General features: G+C 35.5%; 1 protein-coding gene across 6 annotated transcripts in view; it reads left to right on the forward strand.

The window, feature by feature from the left end:
• BBS9 (Bardet-Biedl syndrome 9) overlaps window positions 1–25,962 on the forward strand; it is a 475,024-nt gene that overhangs the window by 156,719 nt on the left and 292,343 nt on the right. For all 6 annotated transcript variants that reach the window (XM_044920165.1, XM_044920167.1, XM_044920168.1 and 3 more), the window contains one exon: window positions 23,275–23,456. In XM_044920165.1, the coding sequence (XP_044776100.1) occupies window positions 23,275–23,456 (182 nt within the window). The remainder of the gene's footprint in view (window positions 1–23,274; window positions 23,457–25,962) is intronic.

Below are 25,962 nucleotides of genomic sequence, written 5' to 3' on the forward strand. Positions count from 1 at the left end.
GTAGGAGAGAGGAGAGACTAGAGCTTTAAAAGAACCTTACTCAGTAAGGTTCCATGGCTCAGGAATACTTTGAAAAGCCATGTTTTTATGATATCATGATGGGTTAAAGCAGAAGACTCTGGACAACATACTCACTAGCCTCCTCACTAGCTCCTTGGGCAAGGTATTTAAATTCTCTGTGCCTCAGATCCTCTTTTTGTAAAATGGGGCTAATAATAGTACCTATCACATGAAGTTGTTATGAAGATTGAAAAAATTAATATAAGCACCTAGAAAAGTGCCTGGCAATAGCACTATCCATGTTTTAGCCAACATTATTATTAGATTTGGTGCATTTGCCTATTTTTTCACTTTGGCAATTGTTTTGCTTAGGGGGCCTATAATTGTAGTTATTGAATTACATTTTTTTGCAGAAATACAGTTGTCTCTGAATTATATCTCTCTTAGAAGATATGGCCCATGATAGGAAAGCTAGGCAAAGAGTTAGGTATTTCCTGGTAAATATTATATAATAGGTCACTTAGTCAACAACATCATTTAGGACCCATGTGTACAGAGTTTTGTTTTAGCCTCCTCGGTTTGCTGAATTGCATCAAGTAAAACAGTTCAAATCAGGACTTGGAAATTGTGTTTCTTACAGGGATTTGATTCAGGAAGGCAACTAGCTACGGTCTGTAAGATCAAGGACTTGAACTGTAGTCCACATGGAAGCCATATTGAACTGGTACCTTGATGCAGTGCAAGGGAACATGCATTGCTTTTCTTTTTCTACTTGTTGAACCAGTATTATAACCAACCCAGAAAAAAATATTTTTGTTTGTGGTTTAAATAGCATTTAGCAGTCTTCTATTGTTGTTGATACTGTTATTCACTTAGAGAAAATTTGGAAGATGGTTATCTGTTCAGTGCTGCCAAATATATTGTTAGTATGCAGACGCTGCAGGCACCAGCTGCAGTTGTTTTCCAAAGGGCATGCAACCAATCTAGCTATCATGCACCCAGCTGTAGTATTGCTGACTATATTTGGTCTTTTTTTTTTTACATACAGTTGCATGCATACTAACTAACACTTTTGGTTGCAAAACTAAAATTGAAGGATGTGTACTGTGTTTTGATGCTCTTGATCTTCTTTTTCATTTGTTCTTGGTTTTAGTTCCTAAATTTCCTGCTATTATTCTTGGGCATTTCTGATCACAAGTATATATTCAAATTCTATCTGATATACCCTTTTGGAGGGGTGGGGCTCAGGGCAGTTAGATAAGTATATGATGTACTGAAATGATTTGCTTTGACATGACCCAATTAGAATTTGCTTTAGCCCTGAGCCAGCTCAAATAAGATTGAGCTAATTTATGCCACTATTTTTTCCAGTAATGTTGAACTGGAGCAGAACCACTTATTGTACTAATGCTCTCTTCTAAAATGTACAGATGCGTATTTACACAGACAGGAAACTTATGCATGCTAGTTGCATTTTAATCTTGTGGCGGGCAACATATTGTAAAAGGCATAGTTTCCATTTTTGACATGATTTTCTGGTATGAAACATGATGTATTAAATATTAAAATAAAAAGCTGGAGTAGGATGGATATGTTTATTCCATAGTTACAGGCTTGTGGTCAGTTTTATGCTGTAACTATGAAGCAAATATTAATAATAATCAGTGAATATTTATTAAGCCCTTACTTTGTATCAGGCACCAGGCTAAGCTGTTTACATTAAATAATTCACACTAAAGAAAAATTTTTGAAGCAGGTACTGGTAATTTTTAAATTTTACACATGAAGTAAAAGAGACAGATGTTAGCATACTATTTCAAGGTCACACAGTTTGGGAGCAGGGATACAATTCCAGTTGTTTTTGACTTTAGAGTCTAAGCTGTTAGTGTCTGTTCTATTTTTACTGCCTCCCATGTTAAATTGCCATGCAGATTATGTAGATTAGTGTCTCAGCAGCAAATAGATGGCACACTCAAATGGAGTAATTGAGAGAGTAGTTGTGAACAAGGGTAAGAGAGAACAACAAGGGAGGTGAGCTGGCAACAGTGGGAACCATTACTATCCCTATGTGTGGAGGGATAGAATACTCTTAAATAAGAGTATAGCTGTAGTTATAAGAGAGGGCCATCTGACTGGAGCTATATTGCCTTAGGTTGAGGTACACAACCCCCTTGGTGACCTAGTAGGGAAGGAACTGAGGAAGGAAATACCTGACCCCACTTTCCTCCCTCTCCTGTCTCTTGCCAGTGATCCTCATTGGCCAGCTCAACTGGAAACCAGAGGAAAAGGGATCCTTTGATACAGTGGTCAGTTTCTTCTGGCACAGAGCAGATTGGAAACAGATGGAAAGTTTTCAGGGCCAACGGAAAATACCCAGTTCATAGATGCACTACTAGGAAAATAGTTTCTCAATGTCAAAGCATCAGTGAAGCCAGGACTTTTTACTTTTGTCTCTAATCATTTGACTTGCTTTTTTTTTTAATTTTAATTTTTAAATTTTGTCTTCTAAATTACAGATTTCAGAAGCAGCATGGGTTCTTAGGGAGAATGTAGACTAGGATTGCCAGAGTTACCTTTAGGATTTTGAAAAAATGAACTTTGGATATGCTCTCCTTGTTTTTTTCTTCTTCTTTAAAATATGAGTACCAATACCAGTACTATTCCTGTTCTAGATAGATACAATAAGGGGTCATGAAATAATAATAAACTTTGCACATTTAATAACATAGGTGTATCTACATTTTTTACCTTTTTCTTTGGCCTTCCTTCCTAAATCTTTAGACTTCTATCTGAGATAATTTTTTCTCTGCCTAAAAAATACCCTTTACTATTTCTTTTAGTATGGGTCTGCTGGAAAGTAAATCTTTCAATTTTTCTTTGTCTGAAAAGATTTATTTTCATTTTTGAAAGATATTTTTGCTGGGTATAGAATTCTAGGTTAGCAGTTATTTTCTTTCAGTGCTTTGAAAATATCAGTCCTTGGCCACCTCACTCTATAGTTACTATTGAGAAAATAGCTATGTTATTCTAACTATTACTTCTTTGAAGGTAGTCTGTCCTTTTTGGGCTGCTTTTAAGATTTTTCTCTTTTTGATTTTAGCAATTTTACTATGATAGGCTTAAAGTTATGGATTCATTCACAACTCACTTCTTTCCAAAGCTCTTACTTCAAGAGGATCCAAAAGGTTGGGTGATAATTAATTGTTACTTTAAAAAAAAGAAATTGGTGAAAGAAACTAGTAGGTAGTGAGGTTGATGTAAGTAGGTTAATAGTGTTTCTTTTAAGTACTTTTACATTTTCCTTTTTTTTTTTTTTTAAGATTTTATTTGAGAGAGAGCTGCGCATGTGCAGGCACAAGTGGGGGGAGGGGCAGGAGAGGGAGAAGCAGACTCCCCATTGAGCAGGGAGCCTGAGATGGATTATATTGTATCCACAATATAGTATACTTTTTAACATTCAACTTGTAACGTTTTTGCTTATAAAGTATTACTTAGGTGTGTACATGCAGTAACAAAATTAGGATTTCTTTTTGTGGCCTGTGTTTATTGGATTTTAAGCGATGACAAAATTCTGAAGTCATTTGAACTAAGGTCAGTTCAGTCAGTAGTAATAGTTGTAGCAGAAGTAATGAGTAATCATAAAGAAGGCCATTCTCATTTCCCACTTTGAAAGACATGAGCCTTGTGTGGTCTATTATTATTAATGGCTTACCATCACCATCTAGAATTCAACATTTTTTTATTAGCCTGAAACATATTTCAAAAATTTGCTGTCCAGTTTAGGAGTACAGTCTTTGCCTTATCTCTTGCATTTTTTGGGTGTATTTGTTATTAGCAATTCCTCAGTTGTAGAAGCTAATAGACATTAAGGAATATTTTACTTTTATAACTTAAAGATGTTGCTCACTTGGGCTAAGTTCAGGTAGATTTAGATGATTTGCTTATTGTTAATGTGAATGCAAATAAGTAAGTCTTGTAGGCCTACAAAAAAGGAGACAGACTTGTGCTGTAATGAAACAATTCAATGAGGCTATTCACATTATATTGTATTTTGCTGCAGTGTTGTCACTCTATACGCTACCAAAATGAATTTCTAAAACAAATTGCTAGATATTGTTAGCAGGTCAATCACTGAATGAAGAAAATGTCAAAAGTCAGGTGATAATGAAGTGACATATGTTCAGTAGCCTATATGTGTGTAGAGGGGTGGGAATTGAAGATATACAAGTAAATAAATGTCATCTTCTGACTGGTAATAGATAGGCAGGATGTTGTTAGTTGCTTGTTCTCAGCAGCTCAGGCAGCTAGCTAACTGTATGCCCCACAAAGATTATGTATAACATCTGCTGTGAAACATGGAATCATGTTAGGAATGATTCAAGTTGGAGGTTGCAGCTCAGCACAGAACTCTTTTCTCTCCTTAAAGAAGATAGTAAGGCCAGAATTAAGGGATTAGTTCCCAATTTAGAGGTTGAACTGTTAAGATTAGCCTCAACATTCAGGCAGGAGTAAAGAAAGTGAAAAAATAGACATCAGTGAGTTTCTGAAATTCTTTGTTTTATTTGGATTTTTCCTAAAGAATTATCAATGCTAAGGTGTCTGTCCAATCATAAGATTTGTTTATTCACTAAAAGTCTGATGTTTGCTAGCTTGGGTTCATAGAGCTACAGGAAAACACCATTAATCATAAGATTTAGTTATTCATCACAAGATTTTATTTATTTATTTATTTATTTATTTACTTACTTACTTACTTTTTGACCTCCTTCACCCATTTCTCCCATCCCTCACTGTCCACCTCTGGCAACCACCAGTGTGTTCTAATCTATGAGCTTTTTTTTTTTTTTTTTTTTTTCCAGATTCCATATACAAGAGAGATCACACAGTATTTGTCTTTCTCTCACTGATATATTTCACTTAGCATAATGCCCTTGAGGTCCATCCATATTCTCACAAATGGCAAGATTTCATTCTTTTTTATGATCAGATAATGTTCCATTGTATATATGTATACCACAATTTCTTTATCCATTCATCCATCAATGGACACATAAATTGTTCTTTCTTCTGTTGTTGAGCTTAGCCATTCTGACAGGTGTGAGGTGATTTCTCATTGTAGTTTTGATTTTGCATTTCCCTGATGATAAGTGATGTTGAGCACCTTTTTGTGCCTGTTGGCCATCTATATGTCTTCTTTGGAGAAGTGTCTGTTCATGTCTTCTGTCCATCTTTAAATTGGATTTTTTTTTTGCTATTGAGTTGTATGAGTTCTTTATATATTTTGGATATTATCCCTATCAGATATATGGTTTTCAGATATTTTCTCCCATTCAGTAGTTTGCTTTTTCATTTTGTTGATGGTTTCCTTTGCTGTGTAGAAGCTTTTTAGTTTGGTGTAATTCCACTTGTTTATTTTTGCTTTTGTTGTTAGATTCAAAAAATCATTGCCAAGACCTATGTCAAGGAGTTTACTCTATTTCTTTCTAGGAGTTTTATAGTTTCAGGTCTTATGTTCCAGTCTTTAGTCCTTTTTTATTTAATTTTTGTGTATCACGTAAAATAGTGGTTGTCTTTCATTCTTTTTCATGTAGCTGTCCAGTTTTTTCAGCACCATTTATTGAAGAGACTGTCCTTTCCCCATTGTTCATTCTTGGCTCCTTTGTTGTAAATTAATTTTATATGTGTGAGTTTATTTCTGGGCTCTTTACTCTGTTCCATTGATCTATGTGTCTGTTTTTATGCCAGTACCATACTATTTTAATTACTATAGCATTTTAATATAGTTTGGAATCAGGGAGCATGATGCTTCCAGTTTTGTTCTTCTTTCTCAAGATTGCTTTGGTTATACAGGTTTTTTTGTGGTTCCATATAAATTTTAGAATTATTTGTTCTATTCCCTTGAAAAATGCCCTTGAAATTTTGATAGGGATTTCATTGAATCTGTAGATTGCTTTCTTTTTAAAAAGATTTTATTTATTTCAGAGAGAGAGAGAGCATGAGTGGGGGGGCAGGCAGAGGGAGAGGTAGAGGGAGAAGCAGACTCCCCACTGAGCAGGGAGCCCAACTTGAGGGGAGGCAGGGGCGGGGGAGGGGGTACCATCCCAGGAGCCTGAGAACCTGAGCTGAAGGCAGACGCTTAACTGGCTGAGCCACCCAGGCACTCCTAGATTGCTTTTGATATTATGGACATTTTAACAGTATTGATTCTTTCAACTTATGAGCACAGAGTATCTGTTTATTTGTATCTTCTTCAATTTCTTTCATTAATAACTTGTAGTTTTCAATAACCCTCTTGGTTAAATTTATTCCTAGGTATTTTATTCTTTTTGATACAATTACTAATGGGATTGTTTTCTTAATTTGTAAATTTCTTAATTTTCTTCTGTTGATAGTTATTAGTGTATAGAGATGCAACAGATATTTGTGTATTGATTTTGTATCCTGCAGTATTCCTTTACTGTATTTTATTCTAATTTTTTTTAACGGAGTCTTTAGAGTTTTGTATATGTGGTATGTCATCTCCAAATAGTGACAATTTTACTTCATCCTTTCCCATTTATTTATTTTTTTTAAAGATTTTATTTATTTGTTTGACAGAGAGAGACAGCAAGAGAAGGAACAAAAGCAGGGGGAGTGGGAGAGGGAGAAGCAGTCTTCCCGCTGAGCATGGAGCCTGATGCGGGGCTGGATCCCAGGACCCTGGGATCATGACCTGAGCTGAAGGCAGACGCTTAACCAACTGAGCCACCCAGGTGCCCCCATCCTTTCCCATTTAGATGTCTTTTATTTCTTTCATGCCTAGGACTTCCAACGCAATGTTGAATAAAGGTGGCAAGAATGGGCATCCTTTTCTTGTTCCTGATGTCAAAGGAAAGGCTTTCAGCATTTCATCATTGAGTCTGATATTAGCTGGGGGCTTGTGATATATGACCTTATAATATATGTTGAGGTACATTCTATACCCTCTTTGTTGAGAGTTTTTATCATAAATGGATGTTGAATTTTGTCAAATGCTCTTTCTGGTGCATTTGGTGACTTTTAATATAGAGCCATAAGGCAGAGAAAGAATTACGTTATAATGTTAATGATATCATTTCTGCTATGTTAGAAGTAAAACCATGGTCATCATGTACATAATAATTCACTTATTCTGGGGAAGAGAACCCATAAATGTACATCCAGGTAGGATGACAATATAACTTATTATGCAAACTGGGATACTTCTGAGAATGAAAGGGGGTGCTGTTAATAATTTACCAGGACAACAGGCAGAAGCAGGGACTGTACAAACCAGGATGTATGATCACCTACTTCAGTAATTCTCAACTGGGAGTGATTTTGCCTCCCAAAGGACATTTGGCAATGCCTGGAGACATTTTTTTGTCATAAGTGGAAGGGGGAGAGTTATTACTGGTATTTAGTGGGTACAGTCCAGGGAAGCTGCTAAACATCCTGCAGTGCATGGGATAGCCCCACAACAAAGAATCATTTGGCTTTCTTCACTTAATTAATTCAATAAACATTTATTTAGCTTCCCTCCCTCTCTATGCCACTTACTGTGCTAGGTTCTGGGGATGCATTTATGAGCAAAACAGTCATGGCCACTGAATTCATGGAACTTGTAGTTGGGGAGACCAAGATTAAATACATGATTACATAAATATATTATTTCAACAGTGAAAAACTCTATAAAGGAATAGGACTTAGTACTTTTGGAATATATAACAAGAGATCTGACCTAGAATGTGAGGACAGGAGAAGATTTTCTGACATTTGGGTTGAAATCTGAAGGATGAATAGGCTTGAATTAGACAAAGATAATTTATAAGGAGAGAGGAAGAAGAGTGTACCAGGCACCAGAGGGGCATGGAGAGTGACAATCCCAAAGAAATGGAATAAGGTCAGTGTTGTGAAAGGCTAGGGGGCACAGTGTGTGTGTGGGGGTGGGGTGGGGAGAGTGGGTGGGGAGAGTGGGTGGGAGAGACAGGTGAAATAAGCAGGGGTCAGATCACAGCTTTGTTGAAAGGATTTTGAATTTTAATTGGGAAACCAAGGGAGGTTTCTAAGCCTGGGAATGGTGTGATCAGATTTGCATTTTAAAGAAGATTCCATTTCTAAAATGTTCTCTTTGTGTTACTGCCTTACTTAAAGGAGAGTGCTCACAGCATTTGGGATCTGTTTTGCTCTGGCCCATTTGCATCTACAGTCTTGCCCTTACTCTGCAGGGTTCCTCACGCACCAACCTTGCTTACTGCATGAAGTGTAGAAAGCTGCTATATTTTTCTCCTCAAAAATGTCTATATGTTAACATTTTAGTGGCTTAAAAACAGTGGCCATTATTTTTTCCCCACTGACATTCTTCTCTTCAATAGAATGTTAATCTAAATAGTAAGAAATATACTTTCTCCCATGGGGCATATTAAACACTATTTTAATTTTGAAAGAAAGGTAATGTGGCCTAGAAACATTCGCATTTTTTCTGAATTAACTCATGCAAAAAATTTCTTGCCATGCTTTACCTCATACTGCACTTGCAATGACCTATGATTGTGTACTTCCAAACCTCTGCTCACGCTGCTTCTCCACCCAACATACCTTTTTTCTGTCCATCTCTTTTTGTTTAAATCTACTCATTTTTCAAATCCTCCATGAGGCCTTTCTTAGTCTGACAAGTTTAACGTTTTATAATGTCCTTGTCTATGTTTCTATTGAACTTTGTTCATCCATTATAATATAGCGCATAATGTCTTGTGTTACCCAGAATAGGATGTAGGCACCTACCTTCCTTAGTGACTGGACATGAGCCACACCTCTGTAAACTTTTATGACATTTTATACAGTGTTACTTTAAAAAAATATACACAGTATCAGGAGTGCCTGTTGAATGAGTGAATGAGAGGGACACAGTCAGTTCTGTCAAATACATGGAACTTGAGGAGGACTGAGAAAATGTGTTTTTTTCCTCCACTGGAATCTTTCAGTGACTTCCCATTACTCTCTTTAATTTTTATCAACCACTCTTCCATCTGAATTCTCCTAGGGAGAAATAGACTTTCTGGCTGTTGGAAACGCCTGTATATTATTACTTATGCTCATGCTTATCCACTTTTCTGGAATGACCTCCTTAAGGTTAACACCTATGCAAATCATGCCTTTCCTTTTAAGTCCAACTTGAGTCTTACTTTATCTGCTTTCTTTTTCTCCATAGACTTGTCCTCTTTGAACATACTATATATTTATTTCTTTTGTTCTTTGTATTTGTCTCCTTACTAGAATGTGAGCTCCTAGAAGACAGAGATTTTTGTGTGATTTCTTCACTGATTGTCTCACTCTGAGAACTGTGCCTGGCACATCTTTGATACTCAATAGATACTTGTTGAATGACTGGTTCTGGCGTTACTAAAACACTTTTCCTGAATGTCCGTTATTCTGTGCTATGTGTATGTGTGTGTCCTTCATGGAGAGCTTTTGGCTGGAATGTTCTCCTTCTCTTATCCAATTCCTGCTTGTGTTATCTCCTCTAGGAAGCATTCTCATCTTTCACTACCTGATTTGGTGTTCTTCTCCTTTGTTTCTATTGGGTCCCTTGCTTACATCCAATATCCATCAGAGCATGTCTCGTACATCCTTGCTGGTTTACATGTCTGTATTGCCCACTGTACTTTAAGTTCTTCAAGAGAAATGACCAGTGTAAACTTCCTATGGTGCGTGAATACAGTAGGTGCTAAATAAATATTTTTTTCAATAATAAAAGAAGTTAGAGTTGAGTCAAATCCTTATCAACACATTTTGCTTCCCCAGTGCAAAATAGGCACTTCTAAGAAGTTACATTTTTTTTTTTCCTGGTTAGTGATTTTCTTGTTTAGTCTGTGAATATAATTAGTCATATGCAGTATATAGTCTTGTGTTGACTTTCTATTAAGTCTAATAATTAGTTCTTGATCTCTGAGTTCTTGATGCTTGGAAATTTTTTTAATACAAAAGATATTTTGTTCCGTCTCTCCGATACAACCTCTGTAATTTTTGCAATTTGCTGTGACAACTTCTTTTTGCAGAGTTTTTGCTACTTTGATATCTTTGGAAGCTGGCCTTGGCTCCCTCATTTTACTTGTCCTTTTCTTGGACTCTCTAATTACCTTGTCTCTCCCATTAAATAATCCAGCTCTTGATTATCATGAGGCTAATTATGGATAGCAATAACTGAAAACCATTTACATAAGCCTCAAATTGCACCTTAAAAATTATTTTAAATTTTCCATTCTTGGGAAGTCTGTATGGAATAATGAATGAAAAAATACCTCAGTGTGAATCAGGAAATTTAGATTCTATGTTTGATTCTTCCTGGCTCCCAGATTTTCATATTCAGTATGAGCTATGTATATCAAAGTGTATTGGTATGATGCTTTGCCTGAGAGATGGTCATGCAGGAAAGGACAAACAAGGCATAATTATTTTTAAAAATTGCAAAAGTAACTTTTCAGCACATATATGCTAAAAATACACAGGTGGTTTGTTTAATGCCTGACTTAATTCATGTTAAGGTCTTAATGCACTAGAAAATCATGGCATAGAATCATGTCTTCTTTCATGCAACAGGGAAGGACTCCAACATATAGTTTTATTTATGGAAAGATTCATTGCCTTGAACTTCTTTTTTTTTTTTTTTTTAAGATTTTATTTATTTATTTGAGAGAGAGAGAATGAGAGAGAGAGAACACATGAGAGGGGATAGGGTCAGAGGACGAAGCAGACTCCCTGCCGAGCAGGGAGCCCAATGAGGGACTCGATCCCGGGACTCCGGGATCATGACCTGAGCCGAAGGCAGTCGCTTAACCAACTGAGCCACCCAGGCGCCCTTGAACTTATTCTTTAGAAAACTTTCTTCTTTTCCTTGGGAGAGAATGTATTTGCATACTGGCTTTCTTGGCATTTATACATAGAAGGCTCAGTGCTGGGTTAGAGCTACCACCTGCATACTCTATCTTCCCACTACTTGGCATTGCTTTATTGTTTGATGACTAGGAGGAATAAGGAAGGGATATTAGATAACCATAAATAAAGTTGGGTATGTTCTATTATTGACCTCAAGAGTCTTGTTAGTCTGTAATTATTAATTGCTGTATGGAATGTTGTGGTCTTTTTGTATTCGCTTAAAAATAGGTATTATAAAGATGAATTTAGAGTGAATTCTTTTGGAAAATTTCAGGTAGATGAAGTTATCCTGTCTGATATTGAGGGATATTAATTCACTGTTACATTATCTCTGTCCTGAGAGAGTTTACAGGCTGGCCAAAGGTGACAGACAAACAAAAATTAAAAAATAATGCTATAACATTTTATAGATGCTGTTATAGAAGTATTATGTAGTGGGTACAGTGAAGTGGTCCATTTTGTTTGAAAGTAATAAGATTGGTTGTGGAAGAGATAATTTTTAAAAAAGGTATGGGTATTTGCAAGGTTGATTGTGTCAATTAGCTTTGCTATGTAACAAGCCATCTCAAATTTAGTAGCTTAAAACAACAACTGTTTATTTAGGTCACTATTCTGTGGGTTGTCACTTTTGGGTTGGGCTTGGTTGAATGATTCTTCTGCTCTTTGCTTGTGTATTGGTTTCCTAGGGCTGCTGTAACAAGTTACAACAAACTTGGTACCTTAACAGAAATTTATTCACTCACAGTTCTGGATGACAGAAGTCCAAAATCAATGTATGAACAGGGCTGATTTCATCTGCAGACTCTTAGGGAGAATCTATTCCATGCTTCTGGTAGCTTCTGGTAACCCTTGGTGTTCTTGGTTTGAAGACTCATTGCTCTAGTTACTCTCTGCCTCTATCTTTGCCTTCTCTGTGTCTTCTTTTTTGTCTCTTATAAGGACACACATAATTGGATTATAGCCCCCTCTGATCCAGGGTGATCTCATTATTGTCTTAGCCAAAGCAAGATACAAGTTCAGTCCAGATTCAAGGAGTGAAGAAAGAGACTTCACCACTTGATGAGAGGAGCTATAAAGTCATATTGCAAGAGCCACTGGATACATAGAGGGAGAAAATTTTGGCCATCTTTGTAGTCTACTACACTGATAAAGAGGAATGGGGAGGATGGAGGAAAGGGGGGAATGAGTGTGGGAAGGGGAAGAGAACATATATGGCATAAATATAGAGCAAAAATGTGAGACAGCAGAGGTCATGTCATGGTTGATTTTATATATCATCTCTGTGGGTAGTGTGTTGATGGTGTCTCTCTTTCTCCATACACACACACACACTCTCTCTCTCTCTCTCCCTCTCATATATAGTGTTTGTATGTATACATTTTATTTGCTGTCCCTCCCCCCTCCATTTCTGTATTGTGGAAAAGTTAAAATATATACAAAGAAAGTGGATAATATAATGAATTCCATTGTACCTAGTGCTTAGCTTCAATAATTATCAAAGTTCTGGCATGCTTGTTTTTTCTACACCTTCAGCTATCCTATTTTTTATTCCTTTTTTTAAAGATAAAATTTATATACATTGGAAGGCACAAACCTTAACTGTATTAGTTTTGGCAAATGGATATACCTCTGTAACCTATAGCTCTCTCAAGTTATAGAACTTTTTCATGATCAGAAATATTCCTGGGGCTCCTGGGTGGTACAGTTGGTTAAGTGTTGGACTCTTGGTTTTTGGCTCAGGCCAGGATCTCAGGGTCTTGAGATAAAGCCCCGTGTATGGCTCCACACTCAGTGTGGAGTCTGCTTAAGACTCTCTCTTCCCGTCTCGCTCATGCTCTCTCTCAAGTAAAATAAATAAATCTTAAAAAAAGAAAAAGAAATACTCCTTGTGTCCCTTTTTAGTTAATGACCCCCTTCCAGGTAACCACTACTACTGTTTTTTTCATAATAGGTTTATGTTGCATATTCTAGAATTTCATATTAATGACATCACACAGTATGTAATTTTTAAGTCTGTCTTATTTTGTTTAGCATAATATTTTTCAACATTCATTTTTGTTGTTGTATGTAACAGTGGTTAATTACTTTTTTTTAGAGATTTATTTATTTATTTGAAAGAGTGCATGAGCAGGGGGAGGAGCAGAGGGAGAGGAGACAGAATCTCCAGCAGACTCCTTGCTGAGCACAGAGCATGACATGGGGCTCGATCCCAGGGCCTTGAGATCATGACCTGAGCTGAAATCAAGAGTCCGTTGCTTAACTAACTGAGCCACCAGGTGCCCCTATTTTTTATTGCTAAGTAGTGTTCCATTCAATGACTATCCCATAATTTGTTTTTTTCCCTTCTCTTGTATAAACCTTTTTGTGGACATATATTTTATTTATCTTAGATAATTAACTAGGAGTATAAAATTGCTGGGCCAAAGGGTTGGTATGTGTTTAACCTTATGAGAAATGGCCAAGCCCTTTGCAAAGTAGTTAAACCATTTTACATCCCACCATGGATGTATGAGAGTTCTGGTTGCTCCATATCATCTCCAACATTTAGTGCTGTCAATCTTTTTAATTTAACATTTTAATATATGTGTGGTAGTACCTAATTGTGATTTCAATTTGCATTTCCCTGATGAGTAATAATGTTGAGCACCTTTTTCTTAGCTTTTTGGCCATTTTTATCCTTTACTCTGTGAAATGTCTACTCAAGTCTTTTGCCCGGTTAAAAATTTTTTTGATCTTTTTGTCATTTGTTATAGTAGTTCTTTATGTGCAGAGGACACAAATCTTTTGTCAGAAATTTGTTTTGTGAATATTTTCTCCCAGTTTTGGGGTTGTCTATTCATTTTCTTAATGGTATCTTTTGATGAGAAATTTTGAAGTATGAACAAATCTAATTTATCTTTTTTGAATGATTTTTGCTTTCCATATCCTCAGAAATTATTTGTTTTTAATTTTTAAAGTTGAAATATAGTTGCATACAGTATCATATTAGTTTCAGATGTACAACACAGTGATTTGACATTTATATACATTCCCAAATGCTCACCACAATAATTGTAGTTACCATCTGTCACCACACAAAGTCATTATATTATTGACTATGTTCCCTATGCAGTACTTTACATTCCTGTGACTTACTTATTTTATAACTCTCTATTTATTTGTACCTAAGAAATCTTTGTCTATTCCGGGTCATTAAGATATTGTCTTATGTTTTCCTCAAAAATCTTTATAGGTTTATCCCTTATGTTTAGGTCAATGATCCATCTCAAATTAATTTTTGTATAGAATGTGAAGTTTCTTTTTTTCCATATGGATATCCAGTTGTTCCAACACCATTTGTTAAAAAGACTTTTTTTTCCCCCATTGAATGCTTTGGCGTCTTTGTTGTAACTCAACTGACTGCATGAATATGGGTTTGTTTTTGGAGTCTCTATTCTGTTTTACAGATCTATTTATCCTCATGCTAATACTATAGTGTCTTGATGACGGTAGATTTATAGTGTGTCCTGATGTCAGTTTATGAAAGCTCTCCAGCCCTATTCTTTAAGATTATTTTGCCATTCTAGATTTTTTGTATTTCCATAGAAATATGGAAATTGGCTTGTTAGTTTCTTTAAAAAAAAAAAAGAAGCCTGGGAGTTTTCATTTGGATTGTCTTGTATTTATATCATTTTGGTGAGAATCAACTTTTTTTTTTTAAAGCAATATTGAGTCTTTTAAGGTATATCTTTTTAAAGCATATTTTTGCTCATGTCACTCACCGGCTCAAAAGCCTTCACTCCTTCCACAATTGCATAGAGTAATGGTTAAGACCTTTAGGTGGCTTTATTCCCAACAGTCTCCTCTTAATTTTATCCACCACATGTTGTATCCAGGCTGCTTGTTCTTTCTCATACATAGTCTGAACTTTTCTCCTTTCATGCTTTTATTCTGTCATTTCTTTCATACTGGATATTTTTCACACCTACTCTCCAAATTTAAAAGATTCAAATATTATAGATATTTGTTATAATGTCATAAATTAAAAATTAACAGTAAAAAGTTTTTAAATTTATTTTTTATTTTTTAAAAATATTTTATTTATTTATTTATTTGAGAGAGAAAGAGAGAAACAGCATAAGAGGGGAGAGGGTCAGAGAGAGAAGCAACCCGATGTGGGACTCGATCCCAGGATTCCGGGATCATGACCTGAGCCGAAGGCAGTCGCTTAACCAACTGAGCCACTCAGGCACCCAGAAGTTTTTTTTTTTAAATTGAGGTATAGTTGATACACAGAGTTGCATTAGTTTCAGGTGTACCAGTAAGAAGTTTTTAAAAAATAAATTTTTATGGGATGAATCACTTAAAATTTATACAATTTTTTAATTGGGGCACCAAAAAAGTAAGCAAAACAAAACCCACCAAACAAACAAGTCATAATAAAAGAGAACTTTACTTTTTCTTTTTTAGAGGTCGGGGGCAAAGGGTGAGGGAGAAAGAGAGAAGAGAATCTCAAATGACTCCTCACGCTGAGCGCAGAGCTCAGTGCAGGCAGATCCCAGGACCTTGACATCATGAACTGAGCCGTAATCAAGAGTCGGGCACTCAGTGAACTGAGTCACCTAGGCACCTCAAGGACTTTACTTTTATTTTTAAATTTTTTGTGTATTTTTAAAAGATCTATTTATATTAGAAAGAGCACATGAGCAGGGGGAGTGGCAGAGGGAGAGGGAGAGAAGCAGACTCCTCACTGAGTGTGGAGCCCAATGGGGGTTCGATCCCACAAACCTGAGATCATGACCTGAGCTGAAATCGAGTTGGTCCATTAACTGACTGAGCCACCCAGGTGCCCTAGGACTTTACTTTTAAACAGAAAGGTAAAGGTAGCTTGAAGGAAGGGTTGAGGAGATAAGAGCAAAATGCACACTGATCTTGAGAACCATGTAAGAAACACTGTCAGTCTAGGTCACATATACAAACTGAGCTGTGAAGGACAGTGGAAGAATGCTGCATTGTATATGGTCATATACTCCATTTTCCTGCTGCTACTTGGAGGCTCAAAGCTTTCAGGTAGTGGCAAAAATTGAGTATGGACCAGCTTCAAGTTCTATTGATAGCATTTCATTGCTTACAAATCACATATGGGTTAATTCAGGTTTCAGAAACAGTTATTGAAGAATAGGCTACATTCCAGTGTTCAACTTCAGCTTCAATTTCCACCATTAAAATTTCCCTGATCCTCTTGGCTAGAAATGACATTGTTACTTATGAATACTAAAGTACTTTATACATGTTTTATGGCACTTATGTCTTCCATGCCATATTATACTTTTATGGGATTGCAATCTTTTCTGAGCTAATTTCTGATTTTATTTTTTCTTTTTATTTTTTTAAAATGATTTTTTTAAAAGATTTATTTATTTATTTATTCATGAGAGATAGAGAGAGAGAGAGGCAGAGGGAGAAGCAGGCTCCCCGCGGAGCAGGGAGCCCGATGTGGGACTCAATCCCAGGACCCTGGGATCATGACCTGAGCTGAAGGCAGACGCTTAACCGACTGAGCCACCCAGGTGTCCCTAAAATGATTTTTTTTTAAAGATTTTATTTATTTATTTGAGAGAGAGAGAAAGAGAGAGAACACCTGAGAGGGGATAGGGTCAGAGGACGAAGCAGACTCCCTGCTGAGCAGGAAGCCCGATGCGGGACTCGATCCAGGGACTCCAGGATCATGACCTGAGCCGAAGGCAGTCGCTTAACCAACTGAGCCACCCAGGCGCCCTCTAAAATGATTTTTAAATTAGATTTATTTTAGAGAGAGAAAGCAAGCGAGCGAAAGAGAGCACATGTGCATGTAGGTGGGGAAGGTGCAGAGGGAGAGGGAGAGAGAGTCTTAAGCAGACTGCTTGCTGAGCATGGAGCCCAACATGGGGCTTGATCTCATGACCCTGAGATCACAACTTGAGCTGAAACCAAGAGTCAGACGTTTAACTGACTGTGCTACCCAGGAGTCCGTAATTTTCTGATTTTAATTAATTTGTGTATGTTCTATAGCACTTCAGATGGTATTCTGCATGTAATAGGTGTTTGAAAATGCTTGATGAATGAATGAATAAGTGAATGAGTGAAGAGTAAATGAAATGCAGTAGAGGAATGAGAGGTGAATATATAAAAAAGAGAGTAGAACAATATTGTGCACCCTCTGCTTTTGTTTTCTGTTTTAATGTTTGTTTGGTAGAGGCACTAAAGATTCCAAAGCTGGTTTAATCATAAGTATAATTATGATTTGAGGTATTTCCAATGTGAAAATTATTTCTCTTTTGTTTAAGACATACTCATCTTTGCAAGAACAAGAGAGCCACGTCCCTGTCAGATTCTGTATTCATTAATCTACTTTATAACTCAAATAATTTTAACAATAGATAATTAATTCTCATCAAAAGAGATTTTAGGAGCTCCTGAGTGGCACAGTTTGTTAAGCGTCTGACTCTTGATTTCGACTCAGGTCATGATCTCAGGGTTGTGAGATTGAGCCCCATGTTGGGCTTCATGCTGAGTGTGGAGCTTACTAGAGATTCCCTCTCTCCCTCTGTCCCTCCCCCCCAAAAAAAAGATTTTAATTTTTTTCTAAATGTACAAAGTTGGAAGCTGCTGACAAAAGTAACTTCTAAATGGCTATCAAATGTGCCCTTGCTATAGAATTCCAACCAGGTGTGTCAGCTAATTTCATCTCAACAAGAGGCAATACCATAATCATTTCATATTTAATTTTGTAGATTAAAAGCAGATATCATTTACATGACATTTTGTGTAGAATTTGTCTCTTTTCCTTTTTTTTTTTTCCATATTTGATTCTTGAATACTTAGGTATTATGCTTAGAAAAATAAATAATGTGACCTGTAAGGGGGACAGGTTTGAGTTGGAGGGGAGAAGTCAAAATCAGGATCTCTCTCTTTTTTTTTTAGTAAGTTTTCATTTTCAACTAGACCAGAGTTTTTTTATGAGACAAGCACCATGTCTTATTTGCCTTTGTAGCTTCTATTGTATAGGAGATGCTAAATAAACATGTCTTAAATGATTGATGATGAAATGACTCAAAATATGTTCAAATGACCACATCCAGCCTGTTGGGGCTGAGGAAGGACTGCTCACACTGAGTCAGCCTGCTCTTCCTAAAGGGAAGGACCTTTAAATTGTATGCCCCTTCCTGAGGCAGAGTAAAAATTGGCTGCAATAAATAGTATTTAAGTTTTTAAGATTTCTTTGATATCTATATCTAGTAATAAACACCAGACTTTGACAATTTGATAACTTAAAATATTTCTCTTTTCCATAAAATGCGGGTGGACAAGAGACCGTTAGAGTCAGTGTGTGTTCTTTTCATTTGTTTTTAAAACTTCCGTTCATTTGTCTTATTGTAACTGTTCATTTTCTAATCTTTTGTGAGCTCTATGTCAAATACTTTCAGGTTGCATATTTGATAGAGTGGCCTTGTCGGAAAATAGAGAACTGGATAAAAGTTTTAATTCCACAGATTATTTAACTTTTAAATTGCAAATTCAAATTCAGTCTCTGGGGATAGAAAATGGAACATACATTTTTTTTCTTAAGAAAAATAGTTTCAAAAAATCTTATAACCGTAAGACAGGATAAAAATAGCTCATAATCTCACTAACCAGAGATAGTCACCATTCTATTAGCATTTGGGTAATTTTTTTTTTCTAATCTGTATTTTATATACATATATCTTACAAAATTAAAATAAGTATATATGCAATATTGTGTTTTGCTTTTACACTATATATATGTAGCTATTTTTTCTGAAAGCAGATATTTGTAAAACATGGTTGTTAATGGCTTCTATACTTTCTATTACAGATACATCATGCTTTTAAAAATATTTCCCCTTTTTCTTACCATTTGGGTTGTTTCTAAGTTTCCTTAATAACTGTGGAAGTCGATTATTGTGTAAAAGTAATGAACATTTTTAAGGCTTTTGATAGATATTTCTAAACTGATCACTAATAACATCTTTAACAAATTTATATTTCCATTGAAAGTGTACAAGAGCTTTCCATGTAACTTCTCTAACAGCAGGACTGATTATTAAATACAATTTTTTCTAGTTTAAAGTATTAAATAATCAAATACAGCTTTTAAAAATATATTTTTCATCTATCGACTTATTTTTAACTGAATTGTGCATTTCCTTTTATCTTTTCCTTTTGGGATATAATCTCATTTTCATTGATTTGTGAGGTTTTTTTTTTTTTGGTTTATAAGAGTTCTTTACATATTAGATGAAACATACAAGATAGTTTTTATAGGTCAAAAACACTTAAATAGTCACAACTTCATATGGTTCAACTTAAATTATGTACTTGGTGTTGGTTGCCAATATTTTCCCAGTTTGCCTTTTGTTCTTTTTTATCATTTTTTTTTAAAGCATATAACAAGTTTAAAATTTTTTTGTTGTTTAATTTAGTGATCCTTTCCTTTGTAGTTTTCTCCATTGCTTTCTTACAGCAAAAGGTCTCTCTATCCCAAGGGCAGATAAATATTTTTGTAGTTTCATATTTTAAAATTTAACTTTTAAAATCCATCTGGAATTTTGTTTGAATGTATTGTTAAGGCAGAGATCTGTTTACTGAGTGATGAAACAATTACTTTCAGATTCCTGAGTAACCTCTGTTGTTTATTTTCATGCTCCATTGCTAAATACACAAAATTATTATGTGTCTTAGGAATATAACATCTTTGACCTTGGTTCCTCATAAAATACATTATTCTAATGCCTTGGGTTAGCTGATGAGCTTCAAGGACCAATAATCTGGAGACCTTAATTTTGGCAATGTTAACTCTAAAGATACAAGTAATAGTGTATTCCATACTTGATTTACTTGATGGCTTCTTCTAGCATAAAATTCTGTCATCCACAGAAGCTTACACATTTACTTAAATGGATAGTATTGTTAAATAAAATGTTCTTTAGAAAGATTTTAAAAAAAACAACCGTGATTGTGTTTTTCCTTTTTTCTTTATACTTAAATTTGGCTTAGCTTTAGGAATGATATATGTATTTTAAAATTTGTTCTTTGAATTAAGATACCAAGTGATGACTTACTTATTAATTAGTATTCTAAGGCTTCAGTCAAATTGTCTGTCCCATCATAGATGTTTTAGACAGAAATTCCACTCATTTGGGCGCCTGGGTGGCTCAGTTGGTTAAGCGACTGCCTTCGGCTCAGGTCATGATCCTGGAGTCCCGGGATCGAGTCCCGCATCGGGCTCTCTGCTTGGCAGGGAGTCTGCGTCTCCCTCTGACCCTCCCCCCTCTCATGCTCTCTCTATCTCATTCTCTCTCTCAAATAAATAAATAAAATCTTTAAAAAAAAATAAAAGAAATTCCACTCATTTATTTTAGAGTTTTTAGAGCTTATTACAGTGTTCCTGTGGAATAAAATGCGCAGTCTTAAATGAATTCAACTGAAGTCTAAGTTTCTGTTATTTTATCTAAATTATATGCAGTGATTCTGATGCTACTAAAGAAAAAAGTAAATTGCTTTAAGTTTTGTGATTTATTTTTAAGATATTCTGGTGACCTTTGTTAAATTCTTTCAGTGAGGGAAGACTCCTCCCTTTTATATTTGTACAGGTTGAGCACCAGTAATGATTTTTTTTAAGAGTCTGAAGAAATATATGTATACACTACTATTTAAACTCTATCTTAAACTTAGTAGGTTTAGATACATTTTTAGATAAATCTCTTGTGTCTAAATTGTTGCTATTTGCTGTCTAAAACAGTGGAACAAAACTGATTCAATAATAAGTTATCCAATTCATAGACCAAATAAATGTGAATACTGAGGGATACTTGTACTGGGTCATACTAGGTTTCATATATTATGGACCGCTCAAAGGGTGAAGATAAAATGGAAATACTCTTCTGAATTAAAAAAAAAAACACCAACAACTGATGATCTCCACATTCTCTGAGAAGCCAGCCAAAGATCTTGTCTTTAGTGTTCTAGAGTTTCCTGAGGACTCATTAAGTTTCCAGACCTTAGTGGGGTTGGGTGGAATGGGGAACAGTCCACAGTCACAACTCAGAGGGGACAGAGGGTTTGCCCTGTTGAAATGGCCTTGTCAGAGCTGGAAGTTAGGATTTCCATGGCATGGCCACTAGGTGGCTTCAGCTGACTGCTTAGAAAGGGTAAAGCCCAGAGGTACTATGGGATTGCTTTTCACACTTTATTTTAAGAAAATCATTTTATTTTGGGAGTATTTATTTTCTGAGCTAGATTAACAGAACCAATTCATAAAACTTAAAGACCATAGAGGATCATTGAGTCTCACTTTCTCATTTTAGAGATAACATTTAGGAAGACTTCTCTAACTTGACCCTGCTATATAGGGGCAGAGTCAGAGTTAGAACCCAGAGTCTCTGACTCCTAGTCTAATTTTTTAGCTGTTGAGTTAGTGATATCAATTTATTTTTTGTTTCTCTGAAGTCATACCAGAGGGTTATGTGGCACTGACCATGCCTAAGTAAGTCCTAGAGAAAGTATGTATAGGAATGTTGTGTCCAGAGGGGAGGTGGGTAAAATAGGTGATGGGGATTAAGGAGTGCACCTGCTGAGATGAGCACTGGGGTGTTGTATGGAAGTGTTGAATCACTATAGTGTACACCTGAAAGTAATATTACACTATATGTTAATTAACACATTTAAATAAAAATTAAAAAAAAAGTTCTATGCATCAAGAACCTGAAGAAATAGAGGTAAAAATTCAAGCACTTCTTGACTTCTGAGTCAAATATAAGGACTGGATATGCATACGTATATTAAAAAAAAAGGAATTTTGTGTTGAAGGCAGGTGGTAAAGTGGATGCTGGTGGCCACCCTATATGAGAGATCGAACAATGTTACTATCTACTTTCAGCCAAGTTAAGCTTTTTGATTAATGAGCTGACCACTTGCCATGACCCAACGTTGGGGAGTTTTAAAATTTCTTACTCATTCTGAATAAGGCCTAGACTCTTATATACCTTATATATATATTTTTTTCAGATGAATAGCAGTATTTTTTTCAAGTTGTTTTTTCTCTCAAATTTTCTGTAAGTTTTGATTAATATTTAACCTTTAGAATGAGGCTAGAAACCTCTTTTTTTTTTTTTTTTAAATCAAAGGCCGCCAGAAAATATAACAAATGAAAATCAAATTCATTATGCATCAGCTCAAAATGACTTATGACAATGTTGACTTATTTTTTCTTCTGAGTAAGCTAAGGAGGAAGCAAATAGTGTTCATTTCAACTTTTTATAGCATGATCAGGAAAATTTACAACTTTTAAAAATGATATGCTAAGTTTATCTATAATTTATATATTAGGTCCAGATTCTAGAGTAAAAAAAAAAATTAAAGGAGCCTCAGAGAGAAGAGTGAAAGGATGGGAGGAAGAGGGATGGAGAGAGAGCTACAAAATGAGGAAATGGGATACTTCTCCCTCCCTCTCTGAGTGAAGAGCAAGAGTAACTGTGACTGCTTTAGTAGGAGGTGTGTGAAGGAAGTCATGGTGGGGGCCCCTGGGGAAAGAGCACAAACACAAGTCCCCAGGGTGGAGAATGAAAAGGAAAAGAGCAGGGATTTCATTTCTCTTCAAGGTCTTGCAGGGCTTACTTTGCTAATATTTTTCACCATTGCCCATATTGTCCTGTCTTTGTTCCTGTGCCTCAGCCATGATCTTCGGCCAGCCCATGGCTCACTCTTGATCCACGGTAGCTTTGCAAGTGTTCACATGCCTCTTAAGAATCTACCAAGTGGGGGCACCTGGCTGGCTCAGTTGGTTAAGCGACTGCCTTCGGCTCAGGTCATGATCCTGGAGTCCCAGGATCGAGTCCCGCATCGGGCTCTCTGCTTGGCAGGGAGTCTGCTTCTCCCTCTGACCCTCCCCCCTCTCATGCTCTCTGTATCTCATTCTCCCTCTCAAATAAATAAATAAAATCTTAAAAAAAAAAAAAAAGAATCTACCAAGTGGGAGCTGGAGCGAGGATTAAATGATACAGTACTTGGAAAGCTTTTGGAGCATGATTTATCATGTAGTTAGGTCCCCCAAAGTGACAGCTATTATAATAATTGTTAAGGTTTTTTCCCCCTGTGTAATGAATCCTAACATTGGGAGTGTTTATATAAATATAAATCATGTTTGAAATATTTGAATTGAGTCCTTGATGTAAAACTTTAGAGATAGTTGTATGGCCATTTTCTTAATGGCATGTTGAAACTAAATTGAATAAAAATATTGTTGGTCAAGTCTAAATCCACCAAAAATTTGAATTATGTCTCATTTTCTCTTTCTTACTGTAGTGATTTAAAAGGAGTGATAGTCACTCTGAGTGATGATGGTCACTTGCAGTGTTCATACCTGGGGACAGACCCTTCTTTGTTCCAAGCTCCAAAGGTTGAGTCTAGAGAACTACACTATGATGAACTTGATACAGAATTGAAAGAACTTCAGAAAATCATCAAAGATGTTAATAAATCACAAGGTATCTTATTTGCAAGTTTTAGTATTTGATTTTGGTGTTCATTATAAAATTGGTATTATTTTGTATGTAGATAATATTTTGAATGTATTAGTTAATTTTCTCCTCCAGGCTTAATTAAAATCATAGTTGTAAAAACAGTGTTGCTCTTTAATTTGTATTTTATAGCTTACTGCTTTTGTTAGTGTGTTTCAGGGACAGAGATACCTAATTTTTTTTCTTTAAACTCTAAGAAAGGAACAAAACACTTCTTTGCATAGTGGTTTCAGGACTTGAGAAGAGCATTAAACTTTACAATGATCATTTGTTAACTTCTAATATCCCTGAAAACATTTTAGTTGCTTCTTTTAAAAGAAACCAAAGCAGTACATGAGTTACCACTTTGTTACTAAATATGTGGTCATTTCGCAGTTCAGTGATATTATTTAGGTATGCAGTTAATTAGCCATCCAAATGGAGTGTAGCCTGCAGTATGTTGATTTCTAATGACTCAGAGGCTGATGATATTTTTAGTTTCTGAGTTTTGAGCAACTCAATGTTATCTTTATTTGGGATTCACAGGGGTATAATTTTATTGTAAATTAAAAGGAGAAACAAAACACCAATCCTGCAGTTCGAATTGGACATGTGAAAAACATTATTTTAAGTTTTCTTCTCAGAGTCAGGTAAAAGTATTTTTTTAATGAGAAAAAATATGGACTATTTTCACATAAGAGAAATGTTAAAACAAGTAGGAATAATAAAAGAAGCAGAGCATCAAAAGCCAACCAAAACACCAGAGCCAATCTTAATCCTGATCCAATCACTAGATTTATATATTTTTGAGTCTCCATTACCAAGACAGATTCAGAGGAATTTAGATAATATATTTTAAAAACATGATTATTAAAGTAAAATTATTATGCCTTGGCTTCACACATTCTCCTAGAAAGTTTTGAAAGTAAACCAGTGAAACTTAGGTCTTTTAAGTACCTCCAATTACAGAAAACCTATTTGTTGTCAGCGCCCCCTCTCAAATGGAGAATTGTTAAAATTGGATGTGTCACATTGCAATATACACATTCCCCCCCCCTTTTGATACTAGTGTTTTGGGGATTAATGGAATTATGAGTCTCTTTACGTCATTTAAAAATATAATTGGAGAAGAGTGGCATATATATGAAACATGAAATTTCCAGAGTTCATTAAATAAATTTAATGTTGCTTTTCACTTTAGATTTTGTGTCTTGAGATTTTGCCCTTTCCATAAACAATGTGCTAATGATATTTTGATTAACACTCAATTGTGTAAAAGATTTCTCAGAAAAATCCCTTATAGCTAAAAGTTTTTTTTTTTGCTGGCCATAGTGATGCCCTTGAGTGAGAAGGGTTGGGCTATTTTAAAGTTGTCATTACCTTGATCGTTTTGTATATTTTGAAATAACTGCTAATTAAGGTAGGGATATGCCCACAGACTTGCGTGCAAAGTTCATTATTTACATAACCTCAAATTTTTGTTAATATTTGAAGTTCCCTGACACTTCTTTGCCATCATCATTTGGTTTTAGTCCTAAAAAAACAAACAAACAAAAAAACCACCCACACACATACACACACACACAACCAAAAAAAAAAAAAAAAAAAACCCAAAGAGAAACTTGTGAGAAAGAGGGACTTTTAAAATATTTTATTTCTAGATATTGAAAAAACTTAGTATTCTGTACCCTTATAAAACTGTGGTATATTTGTTTATCAAATACCTGTAATTATATAAAAGCACTAAATCATTTCATTATAGAAGATTATGAGAAGTTAAAACTCTGAACTTTTTGATGACCTCATTATTCATTTAAATGCCACTTATTTTAGGTATAGTGACTTTAATTCACAAAAATAAGTTCGTGGATTATTTTTGGTACTTAGAGCTTTTTTATTTCTTCAAAGCAGAGTTTCAGCAAAATTTAAAGCCAATTTAAAGAGTACATTTTGTTGTACACATGGTGTATATTATCTACTGTAATAAAAGTGTTTTTGAAGCTGATTTTATGTGTGTAACTTATATGAGGAATGTATGTTGTAAGCATGAAATTATAGTAATAATTTCTGTATGGCTCATGGGTTTTGAAGTTTTTCATATTCAGCTCATTAGTGTGAATCCTGCCTAGCATTTCTGTTACCAGTAGTCAGCAACATCTGTTGGTAGGCACTTTCAAAGGCAGAATTTCCTTATAATTAAGCCAGTTGATCATGTTCTTTACCTGGGGTGTGAAGGAATGAGTATGATATTGAGATAGCCTCCCACACAATTGTGTCTTCAGGAAGGGAAAGAGAACAGTAAGAAAGGGGCATATAAGTGAAACTCTGTACCCTATTGAAAATATGTCTAGGATAACTAAGTTGCCTTTACCATTGAGTACTAGAAGCATTTATACTTGGTGACCTTGTTAGAAGATGTGTTGTTTAGGCCCAAGTCTGTCTGCACATAACACAATACCCAAATAAGGTGGCTTAAACAAGGCAGAGGTTTATT

Source organism: Neomonachus schauinslandi, chromosome 12 (assembly GCF_002201575.2).
Source record: "Neomonachus schauinslandi chromosome 12, ASM220157v2, whole genome shotgun sequence".
NCBI lineage: Eukaryota > Metazoa > Chordata > Mammalia > Carnivora > Phocidae > Neomonachus > Neomonachus schauinslandi.